Below are 23,907 nucleotides of genomic sequence, written 5' to 3'. Positions count from 1 at the left end.
AAAAAATGAATTTTTCTATTTTAGTATTTTGCATAACACCAGCAGAAAAAAAGCTCATTCTGGCGCCCCCCTAACAGGGGCGCCCGCCTGCAGTGCATCCCTTGCAGGCCGTTTATCGCCGGCCCTGTGTACAGAAGAATATCTGAAATCCCAAAAATTATTCAGGTATCAAATTAAGAAGAGGACACTTCAGTTGCACGCGTTGCTTGGTACAAAGAGTAAACATCCATTTAAAATACATTGTACACGAAATCAGTGGTTTGCGACATTGCCAGATAAAATCGTCAAATAGTTGTTTATTTAGAATAGTTACATTTGATGCTATTTTACTAAACACGAATATTAGCACACAGCTCCTAGTCTCATTTAAAAAGATCATTCATTACTTCATCACGCCCAGATGGATGACTTCACTAATATGATATGTGCCAAAAAATCATAATTTAACAATAAAAATCGATCTGTTTTGGGGATTATTCTTAAACTTGGCAGCTTACGAAATAACGGAATAATTCCTTTCATTTGCACCAATATCTATAAATATTATTTCATTTTAGGATGTAGAAAAGTTGGCCAAGAAGTTACCAAACGTTGTGAAGTTACAATTAGTCGATAGACGGTTTAATCATCTGGATTACCTTTGGGCGAAAGATGTGCACACAATTCTCAATGATGATGTGATTGCCACTCAGAATAAATACATACCAGTTGACCCACATCCTAAGGGCTCCGCAAATACCATTTATGGAAAAGCTATTTGTTTTCAAGTGGTAACAATGACTATTGTTGTATTAACAATGTAGTAGAAGATTTTATTTAATACATAGCTCAAAAATGTCTTTTTTTTATTTATATTACCAGAGTCCGGCGTTAGGCAAATATATCAGAGTGCATACGCATTTGCATATTTTGCGCTATTTGGCTTTTTGCTTCTATCCCAACAAACATCTTCCAGTTTAATGGGTGAAGAATAGGTTACTAGTCTTGTTATCCTTTTTTTAGGGTTCCATAGAGAGTAATCAGTGCTCCTATGATCTGTTAACTCTCTGAGGTAAGGAGAGTTTGACTCATTTTTTATGTCTTGACTTTTTTTTAAGTTTTTGCCCAGCGTTAATTATTTAGTATATGTAACATCTGTGACGACAAACTTAACCTAGTAAGTTGTTTTTCAATACCTAATTTCATCATTGTAACTTTATTATTTCAGCACCCCTGATAATGATGGGTAAAAAACTCTTATACTGGGCGTTTCATTGGGAAACTGAAATATTTGAATGGTGAATAGAGTTCACTGAGACGGTTCTAGATAAACTATCTTTATTGCCTCAACGATTTTTATAACTGAGTTTTATCGATTTTACCCGTTTCTTTCTGGACCCATAACTTAAGAACCACCTTGTATATTTTTTTGATATTTGCTAGATATACAGTGAGGACGTTTAAGTTGGAATAAATTCATTATCTCGAGAATGGGCGAATTTGGAGGGAAATCCTGAGACCGGTCGATTTTTATTTTTAAATTATGACTCTTGGCCATATATATCATACTAGTGACGTCATCTCTCGGCGTGAGGACGTAATAGCCGATTTTTTTAAATGAGAGTAGCGATTGTGTGATAGCTCATTTGAAAGGCTAATTAGTTCTCTATTCACTCATATAAATATTAACATAATTGTTTATACAGGGAGCCCAAAAAAAAATTTTACTAAATTAATTGACCCAAAAAGAAGAATATAAGCAATTTATTTAATTCAAAAAACATTTTACTGCTGTCAGAAAAACAGGTAATAATGTTTACTTCAGAAATATACATTGCTTTTCCCTTAATTTCAATCTTCAAACAGCTAAGAGACAGGTGGGTGGCAGCTTTAACATTGAACTTAAGCAAAAAACAATGATTATTTGTCAAATAAACATTTCTTTCTGTTTTCTGACACCATTCAAACGTATTTTGAAATAAATAAATTAAATACATTTTTCTTTTTGTTTCAATTAATTTAACTAAAAAAATTTTTTTGGACACCCTATATAAATAATTATGTTAACGTTTATATTACTGAATATAGAATGAAATAACCTTTCAAATGGACTATCACACAACCCCTACTCTCATTTAAGAAAATCATCGATTACGTCATCGCGCATATATGGATGACGTCACTAGTATGGTGTATATTGCAAAAAGTCATAATTTAAAAACAAAAATCGACCTGTTTCAGGATTTTTCTCCAAATTCGTCCATTCTCAAGATAATGAATTTATTCCAACTCAAACGTCCTCACTGTATATGTCTCATTTAGAACCCAAACCATCTAACTACTTAACACAAAAAAAATCCAGGTACGGACTAAAAAAAATTATAAAGTCATTGTGACCTTGAAACAACACCACATATATTGAAATTTCCAAAATCCGTTTGCATATTGGAAAAGAGCTCAAACAACTAATTTTAATAGTTCGCTTAAATTTTTTGTCTAGACACAATTTTAAAATTATATTTAATTTTTTAAGAACTTTGAGATGAAAAAGCAGGTATTATCAACTTTTAATATTAAATTATTAAAGGTCATTTGAAAAAATGGCCGTAGGTATTAGTTTAGCAACAATTATTATTTATGTTTTCACATTAAATACTAAACAAAAATGCTTTTTGAAACACAAACAAATATGATTGATTTTCATGTATCATCATGAAAGCGTTGACTAATGTTAAAAAGGCTACAGTTATTAAAGTAGCAGCTATCTTTAACTGATATTTTCATATAGCAGTAGCAGAAGCAATTGCTATATCAAAATAGCGAGTCGGACACATTTCTACTTGTCACTGTCTTGTCACCACATTGCATGACAAAGATAGCGAATGCTCGATTTCGAAAATGTCACCACGGACATGGTGTTCATTTTTTTTAATCCTGGAAAAACTAATAAATATCTTTGAAAAATTTAAACGCAGAATGAAATATTATATCATTAGCGAGGGTCGAAAATCCTTAGAAAATCCTTAGAATAAATCCTTTGAATGAGATATTTAAAATTAAAAATCCCACTCGATTTTTATTTCATTGTACGTTTAAATTTTTCAAAAATACTTATTAGTTTTTTCAGGATTCGAAAACAATAAATGTCCCCTTAAGTGTAATGGTTTGCTTAAATTTTTGCGCAGACAATTCAATGACTTTAATTAAGGTAGGATGTTTGACTTTCATACCCGTGTTGAGCTGGCCCCCCCCCCCACTTGCAAAAATTAAAAAACAAATAGCCCTGATTTATGAGCTATTTATGAGCTCTCATATTCCGCAAACTAAAAATTTTGAGCTCGTTCCACTGAGCAGGAATTTAATACCCTAGTGGGGGGGGGCTGAGTCAGCCCCCCCCCCCACTACTTAAAAATAGGAATATTGAATCGATTTTTGCGGCAGAATTACGAGCTATTTATGAGCTCTTGAAATTATATAGTTTCGATTTTTGAGCTCATCCCCTTCACCCCCAAACAACCCTTTAATTGATTTAACTTAAGAGAAAGATGCTGAGAAAACTTAAAATATATCGCATTGCGGATATAATTCCTATAGCTTATATACTCTAGGAATAAACTATTAAATCAAGGGCATTTCGATTATTGAGCTACAACCCCTTCGCAAGAAAACCACCCTATCTTCCCGGCTTAAGAGAAAGTTGTACTTAAAATGCGTTAAACTAATTATTTGGCGACTACATATCATTTAATAATTTATAAGCTTCCAAATTACGCGCATTTAGATCAGTAAATTGCAATTTATTTTGTATAGTGCAGTCACTGAAGGTAAAAATCAACGATTACCTTCAATTTCGGTGAACCTTCATCGATTTTCACGAAAATTGGTCAGTGGTTAGAGGATACATCAAGAAACAAAGGTGACATGGTACCACCTTGCGCCTTTACCCTGAGGGTGGATACCGCCCCTTCTCGGGGGTGAAAATTATTTTATAAAAAATAACTGCACAAATCAATAAAAAAACAAATTAAAAGCAAAATTTATTATACAAAGTTAATAAAATAAGTCAATACTTTTTAAGTTATTAAAGATCAAAGATTTTAATTATTTGTGAAAAAAATGCATGTTTTGAAGAGGTTCTTTGTAAATCACTGAAAAACTGTAAGTTTTTACAAAAAAGTTAATAGTAGTTTAATTCGTATAGCTTATATTCTAAGAATAAACTCTAAAATCACGCGCCTTTCGATTATTGAACTACAACCCCTTCGCAAGAAAACCATCCCTTATTCCCGGCTTAAGAGAGGGTTGTACTTAAAATAATTTAAATTAATTATTTGTCGACTATATATTGTTTAATAATTTATGAGCTCGCAAAATATACGCATCTCAATTATTGAATTGCCATTTTCTTTCTATAGTGCAGTCACTGAAGGTAAAAATCAACTATGCCCTTCGATTTCGGTAAATCTCCATTCATTTTCACGAAAATTGGTGAGCGGATTTTAATACTATCAACTTTTTCTAAATCTTATTTTTGATGGGTATTTCAAAGTACTTTGACAAGTATTTAGTACCTAAGTGTTATAAAATGCATCTTTTTCCCGTTATTTAAGCTTGAACCCTTAGATTTGAACAGTCGCGGAAAAAAATATACATTTAATTACCAATAACTTAATTTAAATTAACATTAAAGGTTTTTCAAGTAAGCAATTTATTATATTCTTTATTAGCTTCAATTTTAGTGATGAAAACTTTTTTGTAAAAACTTACAGTTTTTGAGTCATTTATGAAAAATCGCTCTAAAGCATGCATTTTCTTTACAAAAATTAAAATATTTGATCTTTAATAACTCAAAAAGTATTGATTTATTTTAATCACATTATATAACAAATTTTGCTTACAATTTGTCCCTCTCTCGATTTGTGGGGTTATTTTTAATAAAGTAATTTTCACTCCCGAGAAGGGGTGACATATACCCCAGGCTAAAACCCCAAGTTGTTATTGTCAATTCGTGAAAATAAATGGAGATTTACCGAAATCGAAGGTAATAGTTGATTTTTACCTTCAGTGACTGCACTATAGAAAGAAAATGGCAATTCAATAATTGAGATGCGTATATTTTGCGAGCTCATAAATTATTAAACAATATATAGTCGACAAATAATTAATTTAAATTATTTTAAGAACAACTCTCTCTTAAGCCGGGAAAATGGGGTCGTTTTCTTGCGAAGGGGTTGTAGCTATGTAATCGAAAGGTGCGTGATTTAAGAGTTTATTCTTAGAATATAAGCTATGCGAATTAAACTACTATTAACTTTTTTGTAAAAACTTACAGTTTTTCAGTGATTTACAAAAAACCTCTTCAAAACATGTATTTTTTTTACAAATAATTAAAATCTTTGATCTTTAATAACTTAAAAAGTATTGACTTATTTTATTAACTTTATATAATAAATTTTGCTTTTAATTTGTTCATTTATTGATTTGTGCAGTTATTTTTTATAAAATAATTTTCACCCCCGAGAAGGGGCGGTATCCACCCTCAGGGTAAAGGCGCAAGGTGGTACCATGTCACCTTTGTTTCTTGACGTATCCTCTAACCACTGACCAATTTTCGTGAAAATCGATGAAGGTTCACCGAACTTGAAGGTAATCGTTGATTTTTACCTTCAGTGACTGCACTATACAAAATAAATTGCAATTTACTGATCTAAATGCGCGTAATTTGGAAGCTTATAAATTATTAAATGATATGCAGTCGCCAAATAATTAGTTTAACGCATTTTAAATACAACTTTCTCTTAAGCCGGGAAGATAGGGTGGTTTTCTTGCGAAGGGGTTGCAGCTCAATAATCGAAATGCCCTTGATTTAATAGTTTATTCTTAGAGTATATAAGCTATAGGAATTATATCCGCAATACGATATATTTTAAGTTTTCTCAGCATCTTTCTCTTAAGTTAAATCAATTAAAGGGTTGTTTGGGGGTGAAGGGGATGAGCTCAAAAATCGAAACTATATAATTTCAAGAGCTCATAAATAGCTCGTAATTCTGCCGCAAAAACCGATTTAATATTCCTATTTTTAAGTAGTGGGGGGGGGGGCTGACTCAGCCCCCCCCCCACTAGGGTATTAAATTCCTGCTCAGTGGAACGAGCTCAAAATTTTTAGTTTGCGGAATATGAGAGCTCATAAATAGCTCATAAATCAAGGCTATTTGTTTTTTAATTTTTGCAAGTGGGGGGGGGCCAGCTCAACACGGGTGACTTTCATGCAGGTAGGCCGAAGTTCAAATCCCAGCGCCGGCGAGAACAGCTAGACATTTTAAAAGCCTATACATACACCCCTGGTCGACTCGAACCTGAATAAAAATGAGTACCTTGGGTAAAACCTTGGGGTAATAATAGGCAGTTAAAGCGTAGCACTGGCCCTGTTACCTTCCTTATACAGTAGGTCCTAGATACAGCAGACTAACCTGCTATAATCCCAAAGGCGCGTTAGCGGTAAAAAACGGGAGACTATATTATGTAATGTCATTAAATTGTCTGTGCAAAAAATTGAAGTGACCCATTAAACTTAGTTTTTTCTGCTCTTTTCAAATATTAGTAGAAGAGCTAGTAAACCCTCCGAGTAACGGTCATCCTGTAAGGCTAGAAATTTGTATAGTGATAAGTCATAGACACTAAGGCTAAAAACCATGACCTGGAAATCATCAGCCCTGCACGGGTATCTATCAGGCGAATCTAAAGGTGCATAGTTTAGGGCAGGGGGTAAAATTAACTTTCTCCTGTAAAGTTTAAATTTAAGTATGTGTTTAAGTCATTTAGAGGAAATGTGTACAATGACAGGCGGTTCTGAACAGCATAAGATCTTGTTTTTTGTGTTTTTATCCCAAAATTATTTTTTTTGCATCGAACAAAGTTTTTTTTAGATTTTTTAATTTAAGGAAAAAGGTCTTTAGTGACTTTTCTCTTAGGTTAATAGTTTTTGACATATAAGCGATTAAAAATTAAAAAAATTGCGAAATTGGCCTTTTTTATCCTCAGAAACTATGTGAAAAACTGAAAATTTCAATGCTGCCAAGGTAAGTAGATATTCTTTAAACATCGATTTATGGAATCCCGAAGAGTTTTTTGCAAGACAATATCGAAAACCCCTTTGATTTTTAATTGGTAATCAAGCGGGCTTGACACTATTTTTAACCGTTGCATGTAGTATAATGTAATTAATATGCGTAAATGCAGGGTGTCCCAGACTAATTTATCCAGGTTATATCTCTCAAATCCATAGGTATTTTCAAATGGGACAAAAACTGTTCTATCTCATTTGTAATATAATTTAATGTAGCATAGAGAAAATCATCCCCCAAATTTCCATCTCTTAGTTACAACCCCCCAACTTAAATTTTTTAAATAACACCCTGTACATTTTTTATAGATTTGGATGTGGTCTTCGATCGTCTATAAAATAAAGTTTTTAAAAACAAAATCGGTTCGTAAGTAATTAAGAAAATATCAGTTTATTTTTATTAATTAATTATGTGTCCCAGACTAATTTATCCGGGCTATATTTCTAAAACAAATAGAGATTTTTAAATGGGACATAAACTGATCTATTCCATTTGTAATGCACTTTAATATGGCGTAGAAAAAAATCATCCCCTGAATATTCATCCCTTAGTTATGGGTGCTATTAAAAAAATTAAAGTTAGATGTTGTAACTAAGGGATGAATATTAAGGGTATGATTTTTCTTCTACGCCATATTAAAGTGTACCTATTACAAATGGAATAGATCAGTTTTTGTACCATTCTAAAATCTCTATTCGTTTAAGAGATATAGCCTGGATAAATTAGTCTGGGATACCCTGTATATGTTCGGAAAAATATTCTGATTCAATTTTTTTTCACCATCTTGCTTGAAAAGGTTGCCTATTAACAAATTTTCATGTTGCCATGGTCAAAAATAAGTCAAAAATTGTTTAAACAATTTTTGACAATTTTCCGCCAATACAGTGTGTAACAAAAATGTAGGTCATAAATTAAATCACATATTCTAGGAAAAAAATAGATCGATTAAAACCTAACTTACCTTAGTACAAATGGGCACAAAAAAAGTTACAGCCCTTTGAAGTTACAAAATGAAAATCGATTTTTTTCAATATATCGAAAATTAGAGATTTTTTATTGAAAATGAACAATGAACATGTAGCATTCTTATGGCAGGAGCATCTTAAAAAAATAACAGTGAACTTTGTACACTCCATAAAAATTTTTTATGTGGTTTTGCTCCCTTAAACCTGCCCCAAACTTTTGTGTACGTTCCAATTAAATTATTATTGTGGTACCATTAGTTAAACACAATGTTTTTAAATCTTTTTTGTCTCTTAGTACTTTTTTGGAAAACCAGTTTTTATCATGCATTTTTGTTATACCCTGTGTATGCGAAAAAAATGTTTAAACAATTTTTGACCCATTTTTGACCCTGGCAACATGCAAATTTATTAATAGGGAATATTTTCAAGCAATATGGTGGAAAAAAATTCTTATTCTTCTTCTTCTTTTTATGTAGACATGGCTCTGTCTATTTTTCAATGTGCCTCCATTAAGTTGTCATTCCATCTTTTTCGTGGTCTTCCCACTGATCGTCTTCCTATTGGGGAACCGTCTCTCGCCGTCCTTACTACTTTATTTGTTGTCATTCGGCTTTTGTGGTCATTCCATTCTACTATTCTGTTTTTCACCCAGTTATTAATGTTGTCCACCTTGCATCTCCGTCGTATATCTGCACATCTAGCTCTGTCCCACAGTGTCTTACCATTGATTTTTCACAGTGTTTTCATCTCTTCTGTTTCTAGCATTATTTTTGTCCTTTCTGTATCAGGTTATGTTTCTGCCACATATGTTATTATTGGTCTGATGACTGTTTTGTAAGTTCTGTCTTTCACTTCTTCTCCGATGTTTTTATTTCTCCATATTGTTTCATTCAGGCAACCTGCGGCTCTGTTTGCTTTATTCACCTGATCTTCCACTTCCGTATCGAGCTTTCCGTAGCTAGATAGTGTGATGCCTAGATATTTAAACTCCATGACTTGTTCTATTATTTGACCGGCATTTAAGTTATAATTTAAATTTCTCCAGCTCTAATTTACACCTTATTAGATCTGCTGTGATAACCATGCATTTAGTCTTTTTTGGGGAAATTAACATGGTAAATTTTCTAGCGGTTATATTAAATTCGTGCAGCATACGTTGTAAATCATCTTCACTTTGAGAGATTAGTATTGCGTCGTCTGCATAGCAGATTATTTTAAGTTGTTTTTCTCCCATTTGGTATCCTTTTTTTGTTCTTACCTTTTTATTATTTCGTCCATGATCAAGTTGAACAACAGAGGACTTGGGTCAGTTAGTTCTTCATCTACTTTTACTTTTATTGTGTTGTTCTGGTAGATATTTTCGATCGTTTTAATTATTCCTAGAAGTACCTATCTTGAATACAATCAATGGATAACGTCCTTTAATTTGACCCTGTCAAATGCCTTCTCAAGGTTCACGAAACATAAGTATGCAGGTTTGTGTATTCTAACGATTTTTCTTGAATCTGCCTTATAATAAATATAGCGTCGGTGTATGATCTTCCCGACCTAAAACCTTGTTGTTCTTCTGCTAATGTTATAATTTTATTCAGTTTGTTTGTTATCACTTTTGTCGTTACTTTGAGTGTTGTGTTTAATAAATTAATTCCTCTGTAATTCTCCGGGTCCGATTTTTCTCCCCTTTTAAAAAGAGGTATTAGAATGCTTGATCTCCATTCGTGTGGTATTCTTTTTTGTTCTATTGTTTTTTTGATTAGTTTTAATAGTTGTTTGGTCAGATCTTGTCCTCCGTACCTTAGGAGTTCATTCGATATTCTGTCCTCTCCTGGTGATTTTCTATTTTTTAATTTCCTTAATGCTTCCGTTACCCTTGCTTCTTCAACATTTATTTATTCGTTTGTTGTCACTTCAGGTGTTGGTGGTTCGTTACCGGTATCTTTAACAAACAGAGATCGAAAATAGTCTGCCCAAGTTCTTAATGTGTTTCGTTTTTACTAGTTCGTTCATCTCTTTTCTTTGTCCTCTGATCATTCTCCATATTTCCATTTGTGTTCCTAGAAGTAGTGTTCCATCTGTTTTGAAAATCATCATCATCATCAACACGTAGCGCTACAACCCTGGGTGGGTCCTGGCTGACTGTACAACTTTCTTCCAATTTGTTCGGTTTTCCATCAACCTAGGGTCAAATGGAATGTTCATTTTCCGGAGATCTGCTTGGATGTTATTTCTCCATCGCATTCTGGGACGTCCGAGTGGTCTTTTGCCTGTAGGAATCTCCTGCCATACCAGTTTTACAAGTCTTTCGTTATGAAAAGCTCTCCCAATTTGTCCGACTAAAGTGTTCGTTCGTTTCTCATTCTTTTATAGTGGTTGTATTAGACTACAGGCCCATGTCAAAAATGGATGGGTCATATGAACCCCAAGGTGACGTATATAGGACGATATAAGTGCATAAAATAATACAATTCAGCACTATGCCGTCACTAGTAAGCAGTCCAACTGAGTGCTGGTGAGAATTTAAAAGTGCAGGTAGAGTGGGTACATTTTGGTCATGTATTTTTGTACGGCATTTTTACCATGGGTAGATCTATGAAAAATATTAAGAAAGCGCCCAGTGCCGTAAAAAAAATGGTGAGCCACAAAATTGGTAATTTTTTTTGATTTTCTGACAATTTCCAGAGTAAATTTGGTCATTTCATTCTGTACGGCATCAATTTCATACTGTTTCAATACAACTTGTAATCCATTATTCCGCAACGCCGTACAAAAATCATGCGACAAGGGGAAAAATTGAGGGTTGCAATCCCCTCTCTTTCCGTGGTCGGGGGGTGATTTGAAAAAGTACGGCTTCGGTTCCAAAACATTATCTAGCAATTAAAAGTACTATTAAAAATAATGCAGTCAAAAAAGTATTGTTCATTTGAATGTATATTAATAATTATGTTAATTTCATGGTATACTTGGTTTATAAAGCTAAAAAGCTAAAGCATTTGACTCTGTACGGCAACTTTTTTTAACATGATATTGTAAAATAAAATTGTTATATAGTATTGCCGTTTAAAATAAACTGTTCTAAAAAAAATTATACAGAAATACAAAAACAGAAATTTTTTAAATTATGCAAAAGTTTAAATATTCATAGATTAATCAAATATAGCAATTTTATACATGTTATCCTTTGTTTTAAATAGTATTAAGATAAATAAATTACGAAAAATTGATGCCGTACATTTTAATGCAGACCATATCTTTTAGGCTGATGAAAATGACGCTCAGATTTTAAAGGTGTAGTACTTTAGGGTCATTTCATACTGTACGGTATTAACATATTTTCGAAGAGAACAATTATTGATAATATGATAAAATCAGTATGACGTCTAACTGAAGTTAAAGGGTGGGTAGGTCTATAATATCCAAGAATTGAAACTGAAAATCCCGGTATCAACAGTTTTTTATACTTTTTGGTTTAATATATACTTCAAACATTATTGATACATGTATATAATTGATTTGTTTCGTATATAATATCACAAGAGAGGAAATTTTGCCGGCAATATTTTCGACTGGTATGAAAGTTTGTTGCCTGGCAATTTTCGCGAATTAAATTTTGACTTAAATCATGAGACGTCAATCGAGTGATTTTGTCAAAATTTCATAAGCGAAAATTACCAAAAGGCAACGAACTTGGATGAAACCAGGAGAACATTTTGGCGGTAAATCATTTTCTCTCGAATGATATTCGACAAGATTATTTCACGAAACAATTAATGCACAATATCAACGAAATATAATCTTTATTTATTTGTTATTACCAGACACTTTCGTGATGGATCTCTCATAATTTTGTAGCTGAGAAATCACGTCGCTAAGGAGTTTTGTCAGTAAATAGGAAACGATGAGATGCTATGACGTTTTATCAGTTAACAACAGTCTAGTGAAATAGTCATTGTAATTATGTGAATAAATAAAACAACTATTTTTTAGAAAAATTACTATTAGAAAACGACTACTTAGCACACAGTACAGTAGTATAGGAAGGTGTAGGTATATCCCTACAAATGCTAAACGTCGTAACAGAACGTTGCTCGTTAACCGATATATAATGTAAATTATATTTATTTAATATTTTTATTACTTTTTATCAATATGAATTTTTAGATTTGTTCGGCGTTAACTTTTTATAAATTATTGCATTAAGTACAAATGAACTAGCTAAATGCCGTATAAAAAAATATCGTCATAAATTTCACCTTACATTTCGCTACATGAATTTTTCTTTCATTTCATTCTGTGGATTTTTCCTTGAGCTTTTTTATACCTACAAACCTTTGGACCAACGAAAATGTACGGCATATAAAATAATGTTATCTATGCATAAAATACTTTCAAAGTAAATTAATTTTATGTTGTTTCAAATCACCCCCCAGACCACGGAAAGAGAGGGGATTGCAACCCTCGTTTTTTCCCCTTGTCGCATGATTTTTGTACGGCGGCGTTGCGGAATAATGGATTAGAAGTTGTATTGAAACAGTACGAAACTGATGCCGTACAGAATGAAATGTTGTTGTAAGCAGTTGGACTGCTTACTAGTGACGACATAGTGCTGAATCTTATTATTTTATGCTCTTATATCGTCCTATATACGTCACCTGGTGGTTCATATGACCCATCCATTTTTGACATGGGCATGTAGTCTATATGCCTGTTGTGTTCTGTTTCTGTATTGTAAAAAGGCTTTCTTTTTTTCTTCACATTTTATCTTCACTTCCTCTCGAAACCATGGGGTTTTCTTTTTTGGTATATTGGTATTCGTTACTTTCCTCTCCCCAAGTGATTCTGTTGCTGCGTGAATTATGTTACTTTTGAGTTTTTCAGTATCAGTATCAGTATCAGTGTTAGTATTTCATTATCAGCAATCTTTTCTATTGAGGAAAAAAATTGAATCAGTATATTTTTCAGCACATATATTTACCCATAATACATACTACAGTGGCGCGCCCGCTTGATTATCAATTAAAAAACAAAGGGGTTTTCGATATTATATTGCAATCGGGATCCCTACAATCGATGTTTATATAATATCTACCTACATTGGCCACATTGAAAATTTCAGTTGTTCACTTAGTTTTTGAGGGTTACAAATGGCTGATTTCGCAATTTTTAAAATTTTAATCGCTTATGTCAAAAACTATTAACCTAAGAGAAAAGTCACTAAAGACTTTTTCTGTTTAGAATGATTCAAAAAACCTAAAAAGGTTTGTTAGATGCAAAAAAAATCATTTTAGGAAAAAAACAAACAAACTCTAATTTTTCCCCTCGCCTGTCAAGGTCTTATGCTGTTCAGAACCACCTATTATTGTACACATTTCTTCTAAATGACTTACTCAAACACATATTTTACAGGAGAAAGTTTATTTTACCCCCTAAACTATGCACCTTTCGATTCACTTGGTAGATACCCGTGCAGGGCTGATGCCTGCCAGGTCATGGTTTTTAGTCTTGGTGTGCTATGACTTATGACTATACAAATTTCTAGCCTTACAGGAAGACCGTTACTCGGAGGGTTCACTAGCACTTAGACTATATGCAAACGGATTTTGAAAATTTGAATATACAGGGTGTTGTTTCGAGGTCACAATGAATTTATAATTTTTTTTTAGTCCGGACCTGGATATGTCTTGTCATTAGTAGTTAGGTCGTTTGTGTTCTAAATGAGACATAAATGTACCAAATATTAAAAAAAATATTTAAGGTGGTTCGAAATTTATGGGTCCAGAAAGAAATAGACAAAATGCATAAAACACCCTGTAAGTCGGTTATAAAAATCGTTGACGCAATAAAGGTAGTATATCTAGAACCGCCTCAGCAGAGATGGGCATCGACACGTCGACTTTAATTGTCGACACAGACGTGTCGACAATGTCGAGAACGTCTCAACAATGTCGACAATGTCGACAATGTCAGCAACGTGTCCATAATGGAAAAAAGTGAGGTTATGTTATGAAATTATTCAGTTGTAAACTTTGAATGTGATCTGATCTGATCAGAATCAAAATGAGTGGCAGAAAACTGAATAAAAACTATGATATATTATCATTCAAAGTATTAAAGATAGGAGAAAATTAAAAATCTATGAAAATTTGTTTTGCTGGTTTTTTCTGGTTTTGCATCTATATGGTAATATTTTAGATTCATTACATTGCATTACTCTATCATGAGGTTTGCACATAATAAATTGTCTCTATATGAATCTATTTAAAATTCATTTACACTTGAAAAACCTGCAATCAAACAATTATGGAATATCCTATGAATTTGACAATCGCAAGTTAATAGTGAGGTTAAAAGTTTCAAAAGTTTGAGATTATTTGGTCTCTTTGCAACTTGTTGAAACATTAATGCATACTTTTTCAATAAGTCAGCGCAGCCAGATTAACCTAAAATTTCAAATTAGTGCGCACGGAACGTCATTCTGATCGTTTGCTAATTGTCGACATACTCGACATTGTCGACATTGGCAACAACTTTAAATCACTCGACATCGACATGATTGTCGACATGTCGACAATCGAATTGTCGACATGACATTATCGACACCGCCCATCCCTGCGCCTCAGTGAACTCTATTCACCATTCAAGTATTTCCGTTTCACAATGAAACACCCTGTATAAGTACATAGGTACTTTTTAGATTTAGATTTTATCTTTAATTTTTATTTAATTTTAAATCGTTGTTTACGTAATTTTTTTCTCAAGATATTTGATTTTCATACAATATAAGTATTTTTAGATAACATTAACCACTTATAAATATCATCAAAATATTTTTCAAAAATACCAATAATTTCAATTATTGTTTGATTCAGGATATATTAGTTGAAATGTTTAAATTAAAAGTAGTAATTTTATTGTTGACAATATCCAATGTTTTTTGTAAAAACACTACTTTGGATGCTATTGGAAATTATATAAGAAACTATAGGAAATCTTTTAATGTTAGCGATGCCGTCTTCGAACCATATTCTGATCTAGGACTTGATATTGTAAGTATAGTTTACAATATCTATATTTTTCTTTACGTATTACTAAAGACTGGATTATATGCAAAATGCATATGCATATATATGCTGCATATTTCTCATGTTTTTCATAAATGCATATGCCTTGCATATTTGGAGATTTAAGAGCATATAAATGCATATTTTGATGGGAATTTACTCTACCCCATTTAAAAATAAGGTATATATTAGTAACATCAACATCCATTAAAATAAAATGTGAAAGTAAATATTTTGCTGTTAAGCTCCTTTGTTGTTGTACCCATAAACATAATGGGCGTTATTTATAGCTGCAGGTATCATTATCCGGATATTTAAGATTTATAGACTTCTCAGAATTTACAAATTACCTAAGTAAATACCGATTATATTTTGAATAACATTACAAATATTACCTGTACTTTCTGCTGGTGTCGGCCAACTATGAATTATTCTGGGAAAACCAACCAAAACGAAATTTTAAGCATTTTAAGGGTAGGATAGATTATTTTATTTTATGAATGGTTAGTCTTAAATCAATCGCCGATTATTCAACTTTTGTGATTGCAAGTTATTGACTATACTGTGTAAAAAAATCATTTTATTATTATTGTGAAAATGCCTAAAGTAGCAAGGGAAAAATCAAGTCTTCTCAGAAGTTGGATTGGAAGTAACAATCATCTAAAAGTTATCGACAGTGAAAGTATGTTTTGCACCATTTGTGATAAAAAGGTAAGTTCTCCACTTCAATAGATTTTTAAACTTATCAAACTTCTTTGCACATCTATGTGTCTGTCTATTCTAAAATGACAAACCGTCCCATTTCTTCAAAAACTGTTTTTTAAAGTTCGCAACGGTTTGGCTTATACAGAGCGAGGTGTTGAGAGTGGCCCACCCTGTATACTACGGTACACTGACTGTACTTTATTGTTTGACGATTTCAATTTCACTTTGAGAAATAAAAAAAAATTGGGGGAGGTTTAAAAAGTTTGATCATTTTAATGTAGGTATCTATTTACGAAAACATCTAAAACATCATTATCATTATATTCCAGATTCCATGTCAAAAGAAATTCCAAGTAGTTCAACACATAAAAACTTCACTTCACCAAACTAAGCTATCAAAAAATGATAATAAACCTCGCCAGCAGATTCTACAGAACAGTTTGCAGATTCAGAATACGTCAGTTGGGCAAGAAACCTTTGCAAAGGATTTATGCCATTTTTTTTTTGAACTGCAATATCCCTCTGCACAAGTTAGAACATAAATCGTGTCAAAACTTTTTAAAAACTTATTGCAAGATTAAAGATAAACCAGCTCAAATACCAAGTTCTTCAACTCTTCGGAAAAAATATGTCAGTGCATGTTACAAAGATGTGATGACGAGTATTAAAAATCAGTTAAAAGCCGAATATCTTTGGATTTCCGTCGACGAAACAACGGATACAAAGGGTCGACAAATTGCGAATCTAATTGTTGGAGTTCTTAACGACTCTGGCGATTTTAAAAACTCATACTTAATTAGTGTAAAATGTTTGGAAAAAACAAACTATGCTACAATAGCTAGATTTGTTAACGAATCCCTAACAAATTTTTTTTTACCTGATCAAGTACCATTTGAAAAAATATTATTAATGCTTAGTGATGCCGCCTCATATATGATGAAAGCTGCATCCAATCTTAAAATCTTTTTCCCTAATTTAATTCACTGTACATGTTTGGCGCACGGCCTAAACAGAGTTGCAGAGAAAGTTAGAATTGAATTTCCCAATGTAAACACCTTAATAAATAATGTAAAAAAAGTATTTCTGAAAGCACCACTACGTGTACAGGTATATAGGGAGATGCTTCCCGATATTCCTTTACCACCAGAACCAGTATTAACCAGATGGGGAACTTGGCTTAAAAGTGCTATATTTTTATCTGAACACTACGACGACATCAAAAGCGTTATTTCAAGTTTTGATCCGACTTGTACCGCTATTGATAACTGTCAAAATATTTTTAAAGAAAAGTCTATTAAAAATCAATTGTTGTATATAAAATCGAATTTCGATATCATTGAAAGTTCAATTACAAAATTAGAGGCTCAAAATTTATGTCTTCACAATAGTATGTCTATTGTTGATTCGGTTAAACAGAAAATAACAAATCTGAATGGGGAAATTGGAGTAAAAATTAAAGATAAACTTGATGACGTTTTAAACAAAAATGAGGGTTTCACTTTATTGCGTTCAATAAATAATATAATCAATTTTGGAAACTTCGATGAAAATATTAATATGGATCCGTCTCTAATAGCAAAGTTTAAATATGCCCCAATTACATCTTGTGACGTTGAGAGATCTTTTTCTGCCTATAAACAAATATTAACAGATAGAAGACATAATATTAGTTTAGAAAATATGAATCAATATATGATTATTTATTGTAACAATAAAAATATGTAAATTTGTTTTATTGTACTCTTTTTATAATATTAGTTTAGAAAATATGAATCAATATTGTAACAATAAAAATATGTACATTTATTTTATTGTACTCTTATTTATCTTGTGGTCAAAATAAAATATTTTGCCGTTTTATTTGTCACAAAACCTGAAGTTAAAAAAATATATTAAGAAATAATAATACAATTTGGTTTAAATTCAAACCTATTTATTTATTTTTATTATTTTTTATTTATTTATGTATTTAACGTAAACCATAAAATTATTCATATAAAAATAAGTGCATATATAAATGCATATTTGCATGTTAATTGTGCATATTCAGCTTGTTTTAAAATGCATATTGCATGCATATTTTAGACATTTTTTAGTGCATATTTTCCAGTCTCTACGTATTACATATTGTATTAAGAAAAATCTTTGAATTATTTTATTTTTCTTTTAGTTTGTATAATACTGTTTTTTTTTCGCTAATGCGTTTTTCTATCCAAAAATTAAGTTATAGTTCGCGATGAACATGCGGTACGAATTATTGCAAAGGTCCATTATTCCATTTCAGGTGTTTTTATAAATCTTTAACACTGATGATCATATTTATAGTATTACACGTACGTAAATATCCCTACTTAATTCCTAAAAGATTAATTCCTGTTTTGTATAATTTTTGTAAAAACTGATCTTATCTAAACACATGGATACTTCTTGCATAACAAGTCTGCATTTATGATTTTAAGTTCTTTTTAATTCAAATCGCAAATACAATAAAATATGCCTGTAAAAACATTTGGCAATCTCTATCCTCTCTTTTTCTTTCTCTTCCTTTTATTCTTCTTCTTTCTAACTCTACATATCCCTGGAATTTGGTCAGAGTTCTTCGTACGAAATGTCCCTCTTCATTCTCTACAAATAAGTCTTTTTTAATATGGGGTTTCCCATAAGGGAAACCAGTTGCCAGTGTGAGTCCATAATACAATTGGTTACGAAAAAAGGTAGACACTCACAATCATATTTTGTTTATTATTGGTAAAATGGCTACCGGTTTCGGCACTTATCCAATTTTTGTCCCATTATCAGGTCACTAATACAGAAGTAGGGGAGGGAAGGGTAAAGTGAAATATTGGAGTAAAGCGATATAGTTCGTTTTCAAATTCTTCCGTCACTGTGCCATCACTGTTTACAATCCAATCAATGTTTAGAAGTAGTATGTGCTTATCGACTATTTTGTAACGGTCGTTTGTCGATGTTATAGAAAATGTCACTGTTTATAAATTTTTGGGCGACCATTTGTAAAATCTGTAGGTGAGTGTATTTGCTAATAGGGCTTTTCATCGATTGTCATTTGTTTCGAGCTGCTGTCATGTGTCACATAATATTAATACGTCATACGTCTTTGGTTTGTATTATTGTAGATACCAATAACGTATGTCGTAGATATATTAATATTATGTGACACATGACAGAAGCTCGAAAGAAATGACTGTGAATGAAAAGCTCTATTCTTCTATCTTTTTTAACTAAATATTTTTTTGAAAGCAACACAGAAAAGCAATCATACTTAACTATCTTTTATATAAAATATAGATTATTAGGTTAGGGTTAAACATTTTTGCTGAACAAGTTTGCTATTAAATCCATTTGGGGCAATGTGAAATGTTAATAGATGGGGTAAAAGAAATATCGTTTCATTTTGCCCCACATGTAATAATTATACTTGATTGCCTTCTTCTTCTTCTTAACGTGCCCTATCAAGTAACCTTGACGTTGGCGATTAACATGGCGAAACTGTCTCTGTCTCGAGCTATTCTAAATAGGTGTTCTGTTTTCTTTATTCCTGTCCACTCCCGGATATTCTTCAACCAAGAGGCCTGCTTTCTACCAATTCCTCTGCGTCCTTCAATTTTACCCATCATAATAAGTTGAAGAATATTATACCGGTCTCCCCTTACTACGTGTCCAAAATAGGCCATCTTTCTATATTTGATGTTATCAAGCAGCTCGCGGGTAGCATTTGCTCTCCTAAGGACTGCCACATTTGTCAGCATAGCCGTCCATGGTATTTTCAGAATACGTCTGTGCAGCCACATTTCAAAGGCCTCCAAACGGTTAATGGTGGATATTTTTAATGTCCGTGCTTCGACGCCATACAAGAGGACTGACCAAATGTAGCATTTAATCATGCGCTTTCGAAGTTGAAAGGTATCATTACAGAAGAATGACCTCATTTTTAAAAATGTCGTGCGGGCTATCTCCATTCTACATTTTATCTCTTTATCTGGATCTAGTTGTTCAGTAATATGGCAACCAAGATATTTAAAACTGGGTACTCTTTGAATTATATGACCATCAACATATAAGCGTGAATCTTGTTGGATAAAACGGTTAATACCATGTATTTTGTTTTTGAACAGTTTATATTTAGGCCAAACTCTCTTCCCACTGTGTCAATGGCATATAAAAGGTGTTGTAATCCATTCATATCATCACTTAAAATAACTGTATCGTCTGCATATCTGATTGTATTTATCAGAATTCCATTAACTTTCACACCCCATTCCAAATTATGCAGCGCTTCCTTAAATATTCTATCTGAATATAAGTTGAATAACAGTGGGGACAGTATAAAACCCTGTCTGACACCTCTTTGTATTTTGCATATTTCTGTTGATTTTCCATTTATGCAAGCTGTCGCTGTTTGACGCCAGTATAATTTTTCTATGATTCGTACATCCTGACTATCAACTCCTTTATCCTTTAATATTTTAATTAGTTTGTGATGCTGTACTCGATCAAAGGCCTTCTTATAGTCAATAAATACAGCAAAGACGTCTTTTCTTTGATCTCGGCATTTCTGCAATAACACATTTAGTGCAAAGAGTGCGTCCCGGGTTTCCAGTCCATTTCTGAAGCCAAATTGTGTTTCATCCTGGTCTTCACATTTATCTCTGATTCTACTGTGGACGATACGTAGAAAGATTTTCAAGGTGTGGCTCATAAGGCTTATAATTCTATAATCGCTACAGTTTTTCGGACGTTGTTTTTTTGGTAGAGTTATGAATTCGGACTTAACCAATCTTCAGGGTTATCACCAGTCGAATAAACATCATTGAAAAGTTTGATTAGTATTCCAATGTTTTCCTCATTTATGAGCTTTTCTGTAGGTATGTTGTCGGGACCAACGGCTTTCTTGTTTTTTGCCAATTTTACAGCGTGTTGCACTCGATTGCCACCTTTAAAAATTATCTGAATTTCCAGGTGTAACATGCGAAAGTATAAACGAAAAACGACCCAACAACAATAGTCTGTGGAGCCAATGACATCTGGAATTATATCTTTGCGAACGGGCATCCTTTGCCAAAATCAAGTGCTAGGCAACACGGAATTTCTGTTGCTACGTTAAATCGGAGTATTAAATACGGAAAAAATGAGGAAGAAGCGCCAAGTAAGAAGCTAGGCCGATTTCAAACCATACTCTAGACTATTTCACTTTACCCAACCAGGCGGGGCAAAGTGAAAAAAAGACAAAGCCTGAGAAACCCACGCATAACAAAAAATTTACTGACTTAATTTAAATTAAATTTTGACATAATGATCTTAAACTTTACTGTAAGAAGATATGTTTTTTACAAAATTTCATTTCGAAAATTGTAAAATTTATTTAATTTCAAAATTTAGCTTTTCCACTTTACCCTACTCTCCCCTACTTTAATCCTATTAGTTCGTGGCCATCCTATAAATAGTTATTCCAACGGATCTTTGCACGTACATAAAAGTATTCATGAATTACCTTTTATACTAGGTCTTTTTTTACTTACAAAAACTAGTATCTCAAAATTAAGCCGCTTGTCCATACAAACCAAAATAAGTTAAACAAGGTTAAGCGATACGGCATGTTGTTGATATAGTATTTTTAGTACAAAAGCGATATTACGTAGGTCAAAATTTTTGACGTAAGAGAACTGTCAAAACATTAGAATGTGACTTTTCATTATTGCCATGCTTATAATAAAGAACTGATAACTGAATAAAGAGAACTGTCAAAACATTAGAATGTGACTTTTCATTATTGCCATGTTTATAATAAACATGGCAATAATGAAAAGTCACAATCTAATGTTTTGACAGTTCTCTTACGTCAAAAATTTTGACCTACGTAATATCGCTTTTGTACTAAAAATACTATATCAACAACATGGCAAAACTATTTCACAGAACTGCTAAATAAGAGCGAAGTACAAAAGGAAACAAACCATGAAATTGAAGATGATCAGATAGCAATAGAAATACCCACAGAACAAGAAATAAAGAACGAAATAAAGAGCTTGAAAAATAACAAAAGCCCAGGAATAACAGAAATATCGGCCGAAATGATAAAATCAGGAGGGAAAAGACTACAGAAAGAGATATATGATCTGATAAAAAGAATATGGGAAGTAGAAAAAATGCCAGAAGAGTGGACCATAGCAAGAATATGCCCTATACATAAAAAAGGTGATAGAATGCTATGCGAAAACTACAGAGGCATCGCACTATTAGAAATAGTTTACAAAATCTTGGCACAAAGTATAAGTAAAAGGATAAGTCATTATTCGAAAAAAATACTGGGGGAATACCAGGCAGGTTTTAGAAACAACAGATCAACGACTGACCAAATATTTGCCTTAAAAGAAATACAGACTACCTGTTACGAACATAAAACAGTACTATATGCTTTGTTCGTAGACTTTAAGCAGGCTTACGACACAGTAAATAGACAGCAGATGTACGAACTGATGAAAGAATTGGGGATACCAAGTAAAATTGTCAGGATGATAAAGATGACGATGGAAAACACAACAAACGAAATAGCTTGGAAAGGGTATACATCCAAAAAGTTTGAAACCAAGGAAGGATTACGACAAGGAGACCCACTATCAACAATGGCATTCAATCTAACATTGGAAGGAATAATCAGGAAAAGCAGAATAAACATGCAAGAAACGATATTTAAAAACGGCCACCAATGCATAGCATTTGCAGATGATCTGACGCTATTAGCAACAGGCAAAAAAGAACTACAAAAGTTAATGAAAAACATAATAACAGAAGCCAAAAAATTCGGACTTAAAATAAATGAAGAAAAGACAAAGTATATGATAATGGGGGAGATCCAAAATAAAAAGAGAATAACATCATAGTACAAATAGATGGATAAAAAACATACTCGTTTAAAAGAGCCAAAGAAATTATTTACCTGGGAACCAAAATAGATGAAAATGGTCATGAAGAAGGGGAGATAAAGGCAAGAATAGCTAAAGGAAATAAAAAATATGGAGCATTACGCACATTATTGAAATCCAAATACGTATCAAGAAAAACAAAAATAAGAATTTATAAGACTGTTATCAGACCTACAGTAACATACGCAAGCGAAACATGGGTGCTCAAAAAGTCAGAAACAGACCTGTTAGAAAGATGGGAGAGAAAAATGCAAAGAGCAATATATGGAGGTGTGAAAATAGGTCAGTGGAGAAGAAGAACCAATAAAGAATTGGAAGAACTACATCAAGAGCCAACGATTACGACGACGATCAAAGCACAGAGAATACGATACTTGGGGCACATAGAGAGAATGGGAAGTAAACGAATGCCAAAAATGGTACTTTCACGAAGACCAATACAAAAGAGGAGGAAAGGCAGGCCAAGGAAAAGATGGAAGGACAGTGTATATGAAAACTTGAAGAAAAGTAACATTGAGAGATGGAAAGAACTAGCATTGGACAGAAGGAGATGGAGAGAGGTTGTGAAGGAGTGTATAAAAAGACTGAAGTGTATTTAAATAAAATTTATAAGTTATGTAAGTTATATTAAGTTATTTACTATATTATTTATGTAATCAGAAATGTAAACATTTTAGCCCTAGGCCTACAAGGCCTGTTGCGCTTAATAGATAAATAAATATCGCTTGTGTAGTAAAAGTATTATACATTATTTGCTAATAATTTTGACGTTTATTAATTTCAGCGACATTGGCACAATTATGTTTAAAAATGGTTTTTCATATTATTTAAACTTTTATGTTTATTTGTCTTTATTTGTAGGTACATTTCATTGTAATTTTTATTTTCAAACATAATTGTGAAAACGACTATTTGTTGCTCTCTTCTTTGATTCTTCTTATTTATAAATATCCACAAGGAAAAAGTTTTCCTGTAATTGGCTGTATACCATATAATACAAAAAATAGTAAATCCTGTATAAAAGGTATTTATTTAAAATCCCTAAAAAGGGCTAGTTTTCGACTGGTTTACGTCATCATCAGTGCTTACCTAAAATGAATATAACCTGATAAAATAATGCAAAGATTGAAATTTG

At 32.5% G+C, this 23,907-nt stretch overlaps 1 protein-coding gene across 1 annotated transcript in view; it reads left to right on the top strand.

Moving 5' to 3' along the window:
• The window catches only part of LOC114329263 (uncharacterized), a 105,049-nt gene that overhangs the window by 34,740 nt on the left and 46,402 nt on the right, over window positions 1-23,907 (top strand). The window contains exons 7-8 of the mRNA XM_050660013.1: window positions 558-799; window positions 14,871-15,111. Of these exons, the coding sequence (XP_050515970.1) occupies window positions 558-799; window positions 14,871-15,111 (483 nt within the window). The remainder of the gene's footprint in view (window positions 1-557; window positions 800-14,870; window positions 15,112-23,907) is intronic.

Source organism: Diabrotica virgifera, chromosome 1 (genome assembly GCF_917563875.1).
Source record: "Diabrotica virgifera virgifera chromosome 1, PGI_DIABVI_V3a".
In the NCBI taxonomy this organism is placed as follows: domain Eukaryota; kingdom Metazoa; phylum Arthropoda; class Insecta; order Coleoptera; family Chrysomelidae; genus Diabrotica; species Diabrotica virgifera.
The sequence above is the reverse complement of the archived record's forward strand: the minus strand, read 5'-3'. Positions and strand labels throughout refer to the sequence as shown.